The sequence below is a fragment of the Chiroxiphia lanceolata genome, chromosome 6, assembly GCF_009829145.1.
Source record: "Chiroxiphia lanceolata isolate bChiLan1 chromosome 6, bChiLan1.pri, whole genome shotgun sequence".
Taxonomy (NCBI): Eukaryota; Metazoa; Chordata; class Aves; order Passeriformes; family Pipridae; genus Chiroxiphia; species Chiroxiphia lanceolata.
This window is the reverse complement of record NC_045642.1, coordinates 48302022-48318361: the sequence shown is the minus strand read 5'-3', so window position 1 is coordinate 48318361 and position 16340 is coordinate 48302022. Positions and strand designations below refer to the sequence as shown.

General features: G+C 36.7%; 1 protein-coding gene across 1 annotated transcript in view; it reads left to right on the top strand.

Moving 5' to 3' along the window:
• The window catches only part of RPS6KA5 (ribosomal protein S6 kinase A5), a 75793-nt gene that overhangs the window by 25107 nt on the left and 34346 nt on the right, over positions 1–16340 (top strand). Inside the window, 2 exon segments of the mRNA XM_032690043.1 lie at positions 691–806; positions 1597–1704. Coding sequence (XP_032545934.1) covers positions 691–806; positions 1597–1704 — 224 coding nt within the window.

Genomic DNA, 16340 nt, shown 5'->3' with positions numbered 1-16340 from the left:
GGCTGTGAGGTTGCAAATTAATGGCTGTAATGTACACTGCTAGCATAAACAGCTCTTCATCTAAAATATGTTTGTGTTGCAGTGGAGCTCTGTTGTAATAGTTACTTTTTTCCCCCTCTCCCTTACTGTGGGAAAACCTTGTGTCATAGCCTGCAAAGAATGAAAGTGTAGTTTCCGTGAGGGAGTGTATGTGGAAATAATCTCCTCCAGTAATTTTTACCATCTTAATTTCTCTTGTGAAGGGAAAATTTTGTAACTGTCCATAGTTGATTATTTCATCTAATACCTGTTTTCTGAATTGCCTTTATGTCAGTCTGCCTTGTTGCTCACAAGAGTATTTCATAAGTCTAGAAATACTGTGTACATATCATTTGTACTCCTTTCTTTTCATATTCCTAAATAACTGAAAGACTGATTTTGCAAAAAATGCCATCTTTATAATTTATGAATATTTGAGGCTTATTTTGTTTTGCTGCTTATTTAAAAGTGGGTCTTGTTCTTCCCTCAGTCCTCTAAGAAGGAAATTGAGTACTGTACAACATGATGAAATATTAATGAATTACAGTAAAGTAAAAGCATCTGATAGCAGAACGTGTTACTAAATAGCTTACAAAGTACCTCAGACTATTCCAATAAGAAAATTAAATTGTCAGAAAGTGAAATTCTAAGGTTGTTTTTTCTACTTTTTAGACTATATAAATGGAGGAGAATTGTTTACTCATCTTTCACATAGAGAGAGATTCTCAGAAAGTGAGGTGCAAATTTACATTGGGGAAATCGTTTTGGCACTTGAACATCTCCACAAGGTAAAGTAACTTTGTCTTAGTGCTGATTTTGAGGACCTACAGCTGTATATTCTTTTTGCATCATATAAAGTTAGTAAGGACAACTATTGTTTTTGATTGTTTTAAGTTCAGAGCAACTTTGCTATTGGGACATTAGTTGTATAATTAGAAATAATTCCCCGTGAAGTATCTCCTCTTGTGCGCCAGATTAAGGCTACAAATTTTTGTCTGCATTGTGAAGAGTAGTCTTATTGACAAATGATTGTTAATTTTTAGTAATCCTGTGAAATGATATGTGTCAGTAAAACTAATTTGTAGTGAACATGAACAAGTTCTGGGTTGTAATGTTGTCCTTGTTGCAACACAACTGAGTGGTAGAGTTCTAGCACAATTGTAGACATGAAAATTATTACAATTTTCAGAGGTAGTAGGTAGATTTGTAGACTATTACAAAGCATGTATGTGTGGTCTATGTCTAAAACATAGCATCCATTTTCATTTTTAGTGAATGCTGAACTGAGTTGTGCACTCAATAGCAAGTATTCGGTCACTTTTAGTTTCAAGGGAGATGTAGTATGCCCCTTAAAATTTAAGACATTAATGCAAGTGTAATTTCTGATAATTTTAAAGTAATTTTAAAGTTACTTCTTCAAAGGCATTTAAAAATTGTCCTTTTTGAGGTGCAACTTTCATGTATCAGATTATCTTAATAATGGAAATTTTGGTCACTTCATATTTAAATGCATTCAATGATGTCTCCTTGATGTGGTTACACTATTTGGAAATACTTCTTCTTATATTCTGTTTGCAGTTGGGGATTATATATCGGGATATAAAACTTGAGAATATTCTCCTCGATTCTGATGGCCATGTGGTGCTGACAGACTTCGGTCTGAGTAAGGAGTTTCTTACTGATGAGGTGAGTATATGACTCTCCAGTAAGTGTGGACAGAATTGAGCAAGATCACAAAGTCAGATTTTTATCTTGTTGAAATCATAAACACATTTGAGAAGGGTGGAAAACCTCCATTCTAGGCACGTCATAGAACAAGATCTAGTAGTCTGTTCTACTAGGTTTTGAGCTTTCAGTTCATTGGTCTTAGGCCTGTCAGACATCTTTGTTCTAGTTTTCCCTGAAAAGCCTTCATACTTTCTTCAGCCGTTCTTGACATGAAAAAGGAAAGATCCACATAAGTCTGAAAAGCCACTTACATTTTCATTTTCAGATGCTTTCTAAAAAAAATGCTTGGCTGTGCTAATACTTTGCAATGACTAGGCAAATGGTATGCTATGATTCTTCTTTATGCTAATAATAATTAATGTATTATTATCTTGTCTCTTTCTCATGTCTTTGTGTCACTTCTAATAAGCTTAATTGCAAGCTTTTAGGATAAAAGCTTATCTCTTATTAAATACGTACATAGTACCTAACATAGTGATCTCTGACTATTGACGTTTGTTAATTATTTGTAAGGTACAGTTTCATCTCCAAATATGCTTTTTAGATTTCAGAGAGTCAAAATTGTGCAGGATTTTTCTTCTGAGAGAATTTTAAAATGGGTGTTTTTTGGTTTTTGCGTTAGCTACCAGTGGTGTTGAAATCTGGGACTGCAGATCTAAAAGTCTTTGTTAGAAGCAGCAGAAGGATTTTCTAAAAATAGATAGCTGGTAGTTCCCTCTAGGATATTTGCATTTCAAATAGAGTCTGGTAGGATTTGGGAGGGACCATTTTAAAGAGATACAAAATCTTATTTTCTGAAGCAGGGAAATAGTACAGATAATGTCAGTATATTCCTTTTAAATTATAGCCTGAAACCAAGAGGAAGTTCAACTGGTATGAGAAGGGATTAGCAACAGATTGCCACACCAGTGCAAGAGAGTAAGTACAGAGAGATGCAGTTTTTGTCAGGAAAGAATGATAGTAAAAGGTGTGGCTAGGGACAGTGGGACCTGCTTAGAGTTGTGAGAGAAACTGTGGGACACAAGGGGCAAAGTAAAGGACACAGAATGGTGTTACTGCACTGATGGGAGAGAAAAGGAGCAGTTCCCTAGCCTTGGGACCAGAGTTGAATGAAGCTGAAATCTTCACTGTGTTAAGAATGTCATAAGGAATCAGAACCTTTAAGTCTCAAAAGAGTTGATTTTAAGAAATACATCTCATCTGAGTTCACCTTTGGCACATCATTTACAAGCAGTGCGAGGAAGGGGGAGGACTTGGATAAGCATCAGAGATGCCTGTCTGCTTTTTCCACACTCTGAATTGGATTCCTCTTTCTCCAGTCATTAAATGAAGAAATCTTGCTTGGTCATTTAATGTTGGTTCCTCTGACTCTAATCCATTCTGTTTTCAATATATACCTCTGAAATCTCTTCATTTAACTATATTTTTTTCTCTTATTCTCTGTCACATTTTATATTTGTCTTCCCTGTCAAAAAAAAGCTCAACATTTCTAGTGTTTCTTTTGAGGAAAAAAAGTAACTGCAATTGTGTTGTTTGCTTTTAAAATCTAAGAAATTGTCTTGACTTGACTGAAGTTTTCATGTGTAATTTAGCTATTGAACCTAAACATGATTAAAATGACCCATTTTCACACAGAAATTGACATTTCATGTGTTCTCTGTAGATAAATTCAACTACTGCTAGAACACTTACAATTCATTGACACTTTTGAACCAATGTATTTACAGCAGGTAGAATTTGGCCGTATAACTGCATAGCTTTCTATCTGTTTTCATGCTTATTGGGTAGCACTTTGAAATAACATTACACAACTGTATAAGTCAGATAAGAGTGTAGCACTTGCAATTTAATCAGAGCAGTGTACTTTCCTTTGTTTCCCCTTCTTCACATGTCTTTCCTGGTCCACCTTGCAAGAACTGTGCCGTTAAAAATACGTGCTTAAGCAAGTGGAATTTATTCTAGTAACCCCCCTCTTTGGACTCTTGTTCTCTGAAACAAGATATATTTAGCTTATTAAAAATGTATAAAAATGATCATAGCATGTACTACATTTAAAATTCTTATTAGAGAGGAATCTTTATCATGTATTTATGAATTTTGGATGGTTTTGTAGTTAGGGGTGCTTGCTAAAAAACATTATGGTTCAATGTTTTCACTATCTCTGCTTTAATCTGATGACTGTTTAAAATTTCCAGGTACTTGGGCAAGTACTGAATTTAACAGTTGTTTTATAATAAAAAGAGTGCACCGTTTCTTGACTACAATAATTAGAGCAGATTGACTATTCAAAAGCAAAGAGGTGGGAAGCTGCTTTTCCTAAGCACTGTTTGAGTGAAAGGAAGCAAATGCATGTGACTTGTAGGAAAACAGAAACCTATTGATTTCTGCCATGGAGCTACTGAAACATGAGTGTGAAGAGTGCATTGTCAAGTGTCCTCTCTGTTTTACAGTTATATGAAAGTGCTTATAATATGCAAGCATTAAATATTCAAGCTGAAAGCAGTGCAGTTTTAAGAGATTTAAAGTATTTTTTGCTACTGTTTCACTAAAAACTGAAACTTGTCTTATAGATTTTAGTTTTATTTATCTTTAAAATGAAGCTATATGCTTTTATTTACATTCAAAAAGAAGAAATAACCTGACTAGAATAAAGTAGTTGAGTAAAAATGAATTTTCACACAGGGTAGGTTGGTATCACAAGGTATTTAACTATGAAATTACTTCTGGTGTTCAAACTTTATTTACTGTCTCATGAAAACCTACAGTTTTACTAGGCTAACCATAGAATGTAATTATGTAAGGAATTGAGATTGAAAAGAATAGTATCTTTTTATGGCATTTGTATTCTTAACCGTGTGATGAATTTGAAGCTAGTCTGTGATTTTTAACTCTCAACTGAATTGTAAAGAAATTCAGAGCGAAAAAGGCAATTTTATCCTTATGCTTTCATGCATCTCAGTTGAGTGCTTGTCTAACTGGGATGTAAAATACATTTTCACATGACATCAATATAAGTTACTATTGGGGTCATGGAGAATTGGTAGGACTGGAGAATTCTACAGCACCATTGTGTTCATTGCATAAGTGAAATCACTTCAGTGTTGCTATTTTTTCAAGAGTTTTGTAATACATTTATCTTTAAACCCCCCCCAAACTCCTAAGTTGTTAGTTTGGGGGGGGGTTTCCATCTTATTTCTTGTGTGTTATCTTTACCTTCTGGATTTGTGGCTTAGGCATATTTTTATCTTTTCATCTCATTAATAGCTCTACTTGTATGCTGGAATTATTTTCATTTGGTCAGTGTCAGTTAAGACAAGACCTGATGACTAGGTTAAATTTTGATGTTTATTGCTAAAATGCTACCTCGTTTTTAAAAAATATTTCTTTCCCCTCACTTTTCTTTTAGTTCTGTAACTACACTAAAATCATACTTCAGTACATGTGGAGATCTTTGTCTTAGAAGGAATAATATGAACAAACTCATTGAATTACTGTAGAAGTAATCTATTTGACCATGCATAATAACTAACATTTTTTCTGTTAATTAAATCCAATAAAGTACACTTTTTCTTCCAGAGTATAGTGAAGTGCTCAATTCTTCTGCATTGGTACATGACTTCTGCATTAGCTTAAGTTGGTTTTGAAGTTTTTGTGTTTGCTTAATGAAGTTTAAAAAAATTTTATAGTAACTGTTGTCAGTATTGCCTTGGCAATAAATTATATAAAAGTGGATATTCTGTATGAGGGATGATTGAATTGAAATCTGAATTGGTTGAATGGATATCTGTGTGCTTCTGTCTGATATGCAGAATGAATAGTTCATATGCATTATTGTTTTTTCATCTGAAAATCTCTTGATCAGAGTTGCAGATTTAGTTATAACACTCAGATACTTTTCACTGTTGAATTGTTGTTTGTTTTCATTTATTAGATGATGGAGTGAATATTTTGTTCTGGAAACAAAATTAGTATGTAATTTTAAAAGATTTTAAAGGACATTTCATTGAAGGAAGAATGATAAAGTGGAGGTTAGTCAACTATGGGTCTTGATAGATGAAGTAGGAAGAGATTTGTACACATTCTTAATGCAGTTTAAAGGTAGTCCAGAACAGAGAGAAGTGACTACAACTTGACTCATTTAGTGCTTGAGGAACTGTCATCTCACGTAAGTGACCTGGTAGATTAGCTTTTAACTTTAAAAGCATTTAACTTTAAAAGACTCTGTATAGTTGTCCAATTAAACTCATAAGGTTTAGGCAAGTAAATAGTGCATCCTCTGAACATTGAGCATTCTCTTGCAAAGATGAGTAAAATAAACCGTACTTCTTGTGTTTTGGAGAATTGTTCAGTGATGTAGACATAATAAACACAGTTATAGGGAGTAGATTTACATTTGTGCAAAAGAGGAAAAAGTAAGAAAGAGTGAACTGAATAATGAAGTTAGTCCGCAGAAGTTAACATGGGTTGTAGATCTGTCTGGATAATTAACAATTTTTTCCCCGATTTTCGAAAAGGAAATGAAACAATGACAAAAACTTGTTCCTTTGTTTGGTTTACTCCTGTCAGTGTTTTAACTGTCCTGAAATTGAATATTAAGAACATGCCAAACACTCTAAAGGCACGTCACTGAGCTGGACTAATTTAATTGCAAAACCAGGTCATCAATGGTCAGATGACTGTTTGAGCCTTTGCCCGGAAGGTTTCCCTTTTCAGTGCTTATCACAAAGAAGATTGTGCTTTCCCAGCATGGAGCAATATTGGAGAAGACCAGAGCATAAAATACATTCTGTCCATATTTTGATGCCAAAATCTTAAAGTGCCATTAAAAATTTTTGCAAGACAGAACAACCCTATGCAGTGCTACAGCCTGGGGGCAGAGTGGCTGGAGAGCAGCCAGACAGAGAGGGACCTGGGAGTTTGGATTGACAAGAAGCTGAACATGAGCCAGCAGTGTGCCCAGGTAGCCAAGAAGGCCAATGGCATCCTGGCCTGGATCAGGAACAGTGTGGCCAACAGGTCCAGGGAAGTGATTCTTCCCCTGTACTCAGTGCTGGTGAGGCCACACCCGGAGTACTGTGTCCAGTTCTGGGCCTCTCAGTTCAGGAAAGACATTGAGGGGCTGGAGCAGGTCCGGAGAAGAGCAACCAGGCTGCTGAAGGGACTCAAGCACAAGTCCTGTGAGGAGAGGCTGAGGGAGCTGGGGCTGTTCAGCCTGGAGAAGAGGAGGCTCAGGGGAGACCTCATCACACTCTACAACTATGTGAAAGGAGGTTGTAGCCAGGTAGGGTTTGGTCTCTTCTCCAGGCAACTATCAGCAAGACAAGAGGGCATGGTCTTAAGCTGTGCCAGGGGAGGTTTAGGTTAGATATTAGGAAGAAATTCTTTACAGAGAGGGTAATCAGGCGTTGGAATGGGCTGCCCAGGGAAGTGGTGGGTTCTCTGTCCCTGGAGGTTAAGATGACACTGGATGTGGCACTTAGTGCCATGGTCTAGTAACCACAGTTATAGTGGATTAAGGGTTGGACTTGATGATCTTGGAGGTCCCTTCCAACCCAGCTGATTCTATGATTCTGTGATTTCATACACTGACTGCTTTAAGGATACTGGTTTCTTATTATATTATACCACTTAAAAAAATCCCATTTGGGAGAGAAATACCAATATGTATGTTAAATAGTCTGGTATCTTCTATTGGATCTTACAAGAATATGTTACTAGTCAGCTCAGAAAAATTCTGTTTCTGTTTTCCAGGGGTAAACAAGTAACTTTCTGAGGGCAAATGCTGCCATCATCATTAATCCTTTTTTCTCATGGATGTATTTTTTCTTTTGAATTACTGCAAATATCTAACTTTATTGAAACTTGGGCAACCAGATGGGAAAAACTTACATGACCAGAGATTCATGGCCAAATGTAAATTAATTTAGAACCAGATGGATTGCATTTGAGCAAAATTGTCCACTCCTGCACCTCTACGTTTTACATCTGGTGCTCTCTGAAACTATGAATGTTTATTTGACATCTCCTATATTTTTTCTTTATATTCTCCTTTGAAAAAAAATAAACTTTTGAAGGCTTGCAGTGGCAGCTACTAGAATTCTTCTCAGAATCAGTATTCTTCCATACCTTATAATTTTGCCTTTTTTTTTGAAGAAAGATGATTTTTTCAGGTTTTGCTTTGTATACTGTTCTTGTCTTTTGGTACTATTACCTCTCTCTTCTCAGAAGACAATGCCTTAGAAAACAAGCCTTCCAAAAATTGAAAATTTTGAGAAGAACCTAGTACAAAATGTTCATCCAAGTTGACGGTGGTACATGCTTGCATTCTTCCCACACAGTAATGTGCTGTTTCTGATTTTTTTTCCTGCAGAATTGAGACTTTTGTTCTCTTTTCTCTTAGTTATTTTGCTTTACAAATCCATTATCAGGAACTGATTTAAATAATTCCTTGCAGAATTGCAATTGCATTGCAGTGTGAAAGCAAACACAGCTGTTGTGTAAGTCTGTGAAAAGGGTTTCTTGAACCGCCACTTGACATTAGATGTGGCCTTGCATTGAGTTATGTTTTGGGGTCACAGTGGTAGAGGTCACATGTTTCTTGGCTAGCACACAGTACAAGGTTTAGCTGCTGTTACTCTCCCTTTTAATTGCCTCTTCCGATGGCGTGTGCTGGCAGGCAAATCTCATTCTTGCTTGAAAAATTCAGTAGCCTTGTTCCATGTCTGTTTTGGAAGTAGATGTCACTAGTCTAGCTGTGGCAAGAGGTATAGTAACCAACGTGATATTTTGACATAACTGGCTTATTCAAGTAGGAACAGCCACCAGGACAGGATTTTTAATTGATTTCACATGGCCACATATGTTTTTTTAAATTTTTCTTAAGATGACATTTCAAACCTTTGATCTGTCTTATTGCAACTGTTCTTACTTTAATCTAAAGCTTTGCTTTTGTAGTACAGTCTTCATTATGATTTTGTTGTGTGGAGCAGGGCTGTCTAACTAGTGTACCACTAAACTTTTTAGCCTTTGTTCTTCTGTGTTTGTCTCCTGCAGAGGTCATAGTTTTGATCCTGAACAGAAGTTACAGCTACAGAAACAACAGTCTTCAGCTGAGAGATTTTTTTGGAGTGAAGCTGTACTTTCTGTATGGACAGCTTAATTACTCAATGTTATGTCTGAGTATTATGACCAGTAAGACTCTGAAAATCATTGAAATCTAAAAAAACCAGTGAGTAAAAAGAAGAAACCAGTCAGTTTGGCAAGAACTTTGTTGAAACAAGATTTTTTTTTTTTTTTCCATTTTAAACCTGTATCACATCTTTGAACAACGAGAGGACTTTCTGTCAATTTTCATATACCTCCCTAAATTGAGACTGTAATTATTGTTACTCTGGGCAATTAAAATGATGGTGAAGAATGTTACTGATATAATTTCTATGGAAACAGTGGTTTTTTCCTTGGTGCATTTTTATTTTTCAGGTAAACATCTCTGACAGAATGACCTCTAAGGTTAACTGTGAAGGTACAGGTCCTGTTTCTGCATAGAATTTAGGCTTTTCAATCTTTACTTGAGATTCTTCTGAAATGCAAAATGCATTTGGCAGGTCAGGTTGTTAATAGCACCTCTGCTATGTGGCCTTCACATATTGCAAGTAAATTTTCATTTTTGACAGTATTCTCTTGATTTGTCCTGTGGTCCTGGTTTTCTTATTAACCTTACCAAGGGAACTCTAATGGCTCACTTGATCAGTAGCTTGCAGCCATTTTGCTGATAGCTGATGTGAGATAATCTGTGTGATACTGCTGAACTCTTCAGCTGCTTAAGCTCTTCAGTCTTGTAAGCTGTTTCTGGAAGAACTGTGGTTCTTGACTAGTTTGTCAGGAAGCAGCAGGACAGGGAGACTGCTCCATGCATTAGTGTGAGCTGGGAGCTAAGGGTTGCAGCAAGGCAGGTACAGGTCAGTACCTCACTGACCAGTGCTGCAATCCCACAGTTACCAAATGGGAAGATCAGAGCAAGTCTAGTGGAAGAAAAACAGGCTTGGGCAACAGTCCTGTGGTTATCAGAAAAGCTTGTTGTGAGGAGAGAGGCTTGAGGACAAGCCAGGATTTGAAATTGGTGGATCAGGATCAGTGAGGTACACAACCAAGTAAAGACATACCTACAGCACAGCTGACACAAGGATCAAGAATGGGAGCCTGAACTTCTGCTCCCAGCTGAAAGTGGAGGAGGCCCCTGACAAGGTTCCACACAGGTTACTCCAGCTCCGTTTTGTCAGCATTGGTCTTAAGCAGAGATACCTTAACCCCTAGAATTGGGGAAAAAGATTGCGGAGCCTGTTGATAAGCTCAGGGCTCTGATATAATTATCCTAGGAAAGTTTTCACTATTTATGCTTGTAGCCAGGCCCTAAGTTATGACTTTCAGGACTCTGATTGCATACACTCACAAATGTACAAAATAGGAACAATAATGATACTAATTCTTGTATTCTAGAAATGGTATTCTAGATTCTTGTATTCTAGAAATATCTAGAAAAACTCTGATTGCATACACTCACAAATGTACAAAATAGGAACAATAATGATACTGATTCTTGTATTCTAGAAATTGTTGTGTTTGTTTTTTTTAATTCCTCACTGTTGCTATTTGAAACACTACTGATAGAACCCAGAGAGGGTCTAATGCAGCCCCGAACTGTGACTTTGAAGTACCTTTAACAAAGGAAGAAAGACAACTTGGGACTTGAAGCATTTTTTCAGAGGTGTAGGCAATTAAGGAAGGTAGTTTCACTTCAGCATGTTTCCCTGGATTAATCAAATGAAGAACAACAGCAAGAATTCTGTGGCACAGTACAAACACTAGCATCTATTCATACCTATAAATGATGTACCACTTTAGTCATTTGAGGAGACTAAGAAATGGATTTTGTGTTGCTGTTGAAAGGATGAGAATATGATTTAGTTTGATAACCTGTGAAATTCTTTAGGTGGCCTCACATCTATTTAAGTCTTATTCCTGAATGCAGTAGCATAATATATCCTTTAGAGCCTCCGCTGTCTGAATTTGCGTATTTCTATATAGTTACTTTTTTCTTCAGTGGCCTCACAGTCAATTTCCAAATATGCATTGAATAAAATAAACTATTAGAGAGGACATTTTAGTGTATATTGTTTAAAATGTTTTTCCTTGTTAACTAAGAAAAAAGTAAAATAGAATGGTCAATTGCCATACTGTTGTGGATGAACCTATTTGTATTATATTGATATTGATAAATATACACACAAAGACATTTCAGTACCTTCATGAAAACACATTAGTGTTACTCTTCAAAAAGATTCACTGCCTAGTTAGTGTGTTTCCAGTACTGTTATCTCTTGCTGCCATTTCTTGTTCCAAATTGGAGTCTGTGTTTCTGCGTTACCCTCCTTGAGCGAGACCATCTGTGGAAGTGTATCATGCAGGTGGCGTTTGGGATGGCCTCCTCCTCACTGAGTGAAGTTCCAGTCCAAGTCAGGTAGCAATTACAAGTATTTATGCAGAGTGTTGGGACCTCTGTATATTCAGTTTAAATTAGTTGCAGTAGCTGTTAAATACTCTAATACAAAGGTAGATACTTAATATCTTTTGCAACAGCATTACTCTCCTGCACATATTTTTTTTTTTTTTGGTAATGCCTTCAGGAGAGCGTATTAGGGATGTTAGTTGCCACGCTGAACCTTCATGAGAGAATGATACCATGTGTGTTTTTTGAGCACGACTGACTTTTCGTCTGCTAGGCTCTTGTAGCTGACGCAATGGAGAGGGCAAGCTTCATCACACAAAGTTAAGACCATATGAGAAGTAATAGAAATTGATCTGTGGGTTTTCTGCTCAGAAGCATTACTTAAGAAATAGAATTCTTAGGTACGGTTAATGTATTAATAATCATACCACAAAATAGTCATTTGAGGAACTTTACAAGCAGTTTTGCATTTATCCAATATATGAAGCCTGTTAGGTTGCTAAAAGAGAAGCCCCACTATACATGGAGTTTTAGGTAAGTTGTGATTTTCCTAAGTTTGATTTTTCATCTATATACCTGATCTGAAAGTTGGTATGGATAATTTTACTACTCATGCAATAAAGGGGGAATTATCCTTCACTGAGTGGAAAGACCATACCTGTGTTAGATTTAATACCTTGTTTAAACTTGTTATGTGTTTTCAGAGTACCTCCAACAGTGAAGCATTCCTCTTGTCTTGTTAGGTCATAACATTTTGAAACCTTCATAATGATGAGGTCAGATTAAGTGAGTGAAGAAATTTAATTTGTCAGCTAACGAGTATGGACAAGCATAGGACTATCATAAGAATGTTGCTGAAAACCATAGAAGAACCCAGTCAAAAATGCATAGTAATTTGATTATTTCTCCATAACAAAAGTGTGACAAGAACCCGTAAGTAATTCTTGTCTGGATTGAAGAGTTTTTTAGTGGACTTATGGAGAATCAGTCCTGAGAGCAACCCTAAATGCCTTCAGTGAGCTTCCGTCTGGCTCTATCTGGTTCCCTTATGTGCTATTGCACTCTCTTACTGTCTGGCACTAGGTGCTGTGCAGTCCCAGAGTTGTTGCTGACAGATGAAATACATGCTATCAGAGACTACCTCTGACTTTCCAGCTCTAGAGGCTGTCTCTGTGTTCTTTGGCCCAACAATACTTAGTGTTTCTAGATTTTGGTTTTGTTGTCATTTTTTTTTAATAATGACTATGCTAAAGGAGTAATTCTTTAACTATGTGACAATGTTCCTAGAATATTTTGTATGAATATGGAATGCAAGGAAGTTAGTGTAAGCCAATTTAATAGCTGAGAAGTCTCTTTCCCTTATATCATGGAGTTTTCATTTCTTGAAATTCTTACACTAGAACTTATTTACTCTAGGCTTTAACCAAGCCTTTTAACTGTATCCTATCATCTCTTCTATTAGCAAGGAACTCCCATTAGAAAATACATACACTATTGAAGAACATTTGGGGAAGAGTAACTTTGGTTTGATTTATTTTTTACAAGTTAAAAAAATTATTTAAGGAGTCAAGTTTCATGGTTTGAAGGAATGTCATAGTATTACAGTTTCAGAATGTGTCATATCTGATATTCAGGGTAGTAGGGACAGTTAAGAACAAAGTATTTGTACTGTAAACAGTTGGAGAACACAAGCAGTCTTTCTGTTTCAAAGGTGACCTTTCATGTAGTTGGAGAAGTGGGTCCTAATTTTCAATGCTGAAAAGAATGGATTCACTGAATACTTGGCTAACCCTCTGGCTAAATTATGTTTTTACAAACACTTGTGAATAAAATAAGCTGTAGGACTGTTGGACCCAAGTGTCTGTTGGAGCAGTGGCACATATTGTTTGGATGCAGTTCATAAAGTTGAAGAAGTACTTCAAAGGCCATATAATTAAATGTTAAATAATACATCTTCAAGTGTTAAGACATTTGAGTGTTTTCCACATCTGCAGTCACACTTTGGAATTAAAATCACAAATGCTCAAACGCTGAAGCATTTTCCCAAAGCAATATTTGTATGGCAAATAGATGCTCCCGTTAGGCTTGTGCCCACGTGTAGAACAGTGTACTTGGAATATGCCTCAATATTCTAAGCCAGATGCTCTAGATAGAGCATCTGGTTGTTCTTTGCAGGTGTGGGGTTTTTTTGTTTTGTTTTACCTATGTCACTAACTCTGTTAGTATTCTGGTAGACAGCTTTGTCTCAACTCACCCTTTCCAGCATTCACACCTCCGTAGTCTTCTTTCATGATTTTTTTGGGATGCTTTGCTTTGATGTGTGTTTGGTTTGTTCCCTGGGCCTCTGAAACAAAATCCACCAATTCCCTAAGCAGTCTATTCCAATGCTTGAAAATCTCTTCCATTAAGAATTTTTTCTAATGTCTAATGTAAACTTCCTCTTACCTCCTTTAGTCTTGAATCTTTCACTGTACGTAATCTTTTATTGCTCTAGGGCTGCTTTGGTGTTCTGAAAGCTGTTCTTTGTACGTTCATTCAATCTGACTTGGATTCCCTGTCTGCCATGCTATGAGTAGGCATGACAATCACAAGATGCACTTTCCAACTATGCAGATCTTGCAAGATCAGTTTTCTTTTCAAGAGGAAAATTAATTTGATTTTTTTTTTTTTTTGAAGCCCTGAACTAATGATGTTCTCTGCTTATTGAAGGAGTACTATGTAACAATCCCTTGGGATCATGTCCTTTACTCTAAGAATTTTTTTTTTTTTTTTGCAAATACTAGTTTAGGCCTGGCACTCAGCCAGTTGTCTGCCTGTGCCCTCCTAACTGAAGATGTCTTCAGCCAGGTATTAAAAAACAGTTTGTTTCTCAGCTGCAGACCTTTGGGTGCACGTGATAAAATAATGCAGGCCTTCACCTCATAGGTGTTGGGAAACACCTGTCCAGAATCTGTTATCACTATTTTTTTGCCCAGATTCCATGCCATTTTTTGATTTGTTAGAATATTGAATCACACATTTTCAGTGCCTCTGGGCTGTGAGTTTTGTGGCACTAGAAACTAATACCATCCTTCCAGCACAGTATCTTCTTAAATAAGACATAATGGAATAGCCCTTTTTCTAAAGAGCCAGCTGCAAAAAGGCAGTTTGGCACAGTAGAGATGAGCCTTTTAGGAGCACGTTGAGCATGAGTGATATGTTGTCTGTCTTGAAGTCTCATCTAATTCCTGTGATTCACTTTGGAATTGCAGTTCTTGTCCCACGTACTCTGTTAGAACCTGCTGAACAGTTACTAAGCTTAATAACTGTCTGACCTACCATTGCATATGTTGGTAAAATGAATTTGCATTGCTGTAGACTAGGTTGTGTGCTCTGAAGGACACATCCTTATATGACAGTGGTGACTGTTTCTCCATCAGTCAGGCTTTCCTGTAGATGTGGCAAGTTTGATTAGTCTCTGCAACAAAAAGGAGTTTCATCCTTTTGCTTTTTTTTTTGCTATTAATGTCCTTTTTTTACTTGATGAGGGAGCTCATTAGACAACTCTGAAGGATAAGACCTCTCTGTCATTGAGGAGAAAGCATTACACATGTTCTTTCTACAACTTTGTGTAGTTTCAAATGCCTGCCTACCATTCCTTGGTTATAAAGCAGAGCCAAGTGATGATACCACAGGATCATCAAGAACATGATGGTGCAAGACTGCCATCCCTCTGTCAGCACTTTTGATTGAATTTTGGAGCTAGGTAATTGGTGTCAAGCTGTGAAGGTCAGGGTACATAGTCTTGCGAAGTCTGAGGTAGGTTTTTTTTTTTTGGTGAAGTGACTGTCTTCCTAATCTGCATTACACATCTCCATCTTGGACAGCCACAGAGATCTAATTCTCTGTACTAAAGCTGTTCAGTGCCCTTTCTTTTTTGATGAAGGGGAAGGAAAATGGGATGCTAAAGTAAATAATCTGGAGAAAAGACTTCAGCGTTCACATAGATGTGGTGCTGAAAGTGCCCTAGCAAGTTAAAGCAGTTACATTTCACTAGGCAGCTCAGATCAGTCAGAATGATTGCAAGAAACTCATAAAGAGGGCAGTGTGCTATTTTTTTTTTTTTATATTGCCATAGCTAGTATGGAGAAATTTTGAAGTTTGCTCTCTGTGTAGTACTACAGTGTCTATTAGAAACAGTCTGGTAACATATTGGGTCATCCACCATGACAGTGTGTAGCTCATCTTGAAGAAAAAGTAGCAAGGGAATATTACTATGTTTTACTAGCTTAACAGAGAGATGGTTTAACAAAGTGAACTGCCTTACTGTCCATGTGAACCTTTCTGTGTTCACTGATCAAGAATCTTAACAAAATTCTCTTTCTATTGGTGGCTTCATGAAAAGTTAGTGCTCTCTTAAGTGGATAACTGGTTTGAAGTAGCCACTTCATTTACCTTTATTAAAAGATATGTTATTGCATAAACATTGAGGAATGATGCTGAACTTGGTAAAGAAAAAGAAATAATAACCGTCTGTTGTGTGCTAGAAGACTAAGACTTATCTCTAGATTATCTGTAAACGTCAAAGAACTGATTTGCTGATTTGGAACAAACATAATGACCTTTCAGAGACAGGGTCAATATTGTCATACTGAGTTTAAGTGATGGGTTAGCCACACTTCTGTTTCCATCCATTAGTGTCTGATTGCTTGCTGTTCTGTAACTCAGAAGAGGAAACCACGGTGTTTAAGGCAGGCATGCTTGAGTGAAAGAAGAACATGAGCGTTCTGTGTTAGGCAAAAAATTTCTTAAGCTTAAGTATTTGCAAGACGTGCATGATCAGTGAGAATTCACCTATAAGTAATCCAAGTTCAGTTGTTTTTTAATAACATCCTTTATTGTCTTATATCTCATAATGTGAAAGTATTAATAATGTAGATTCTGGAATTTGGATTCATATTATAAAGTTTAATGAAATGTAAATTTGGAGGAGGTTGTAGTTTTGAAATTGGGATGAGGGGAGCCTGCCTGTTTGTGAGTGAAATGTGCTTTCACAAATGAATGTTGAAATACAACTTATGTTTTGTGACGTAGTCACAGAGTGGTTGAA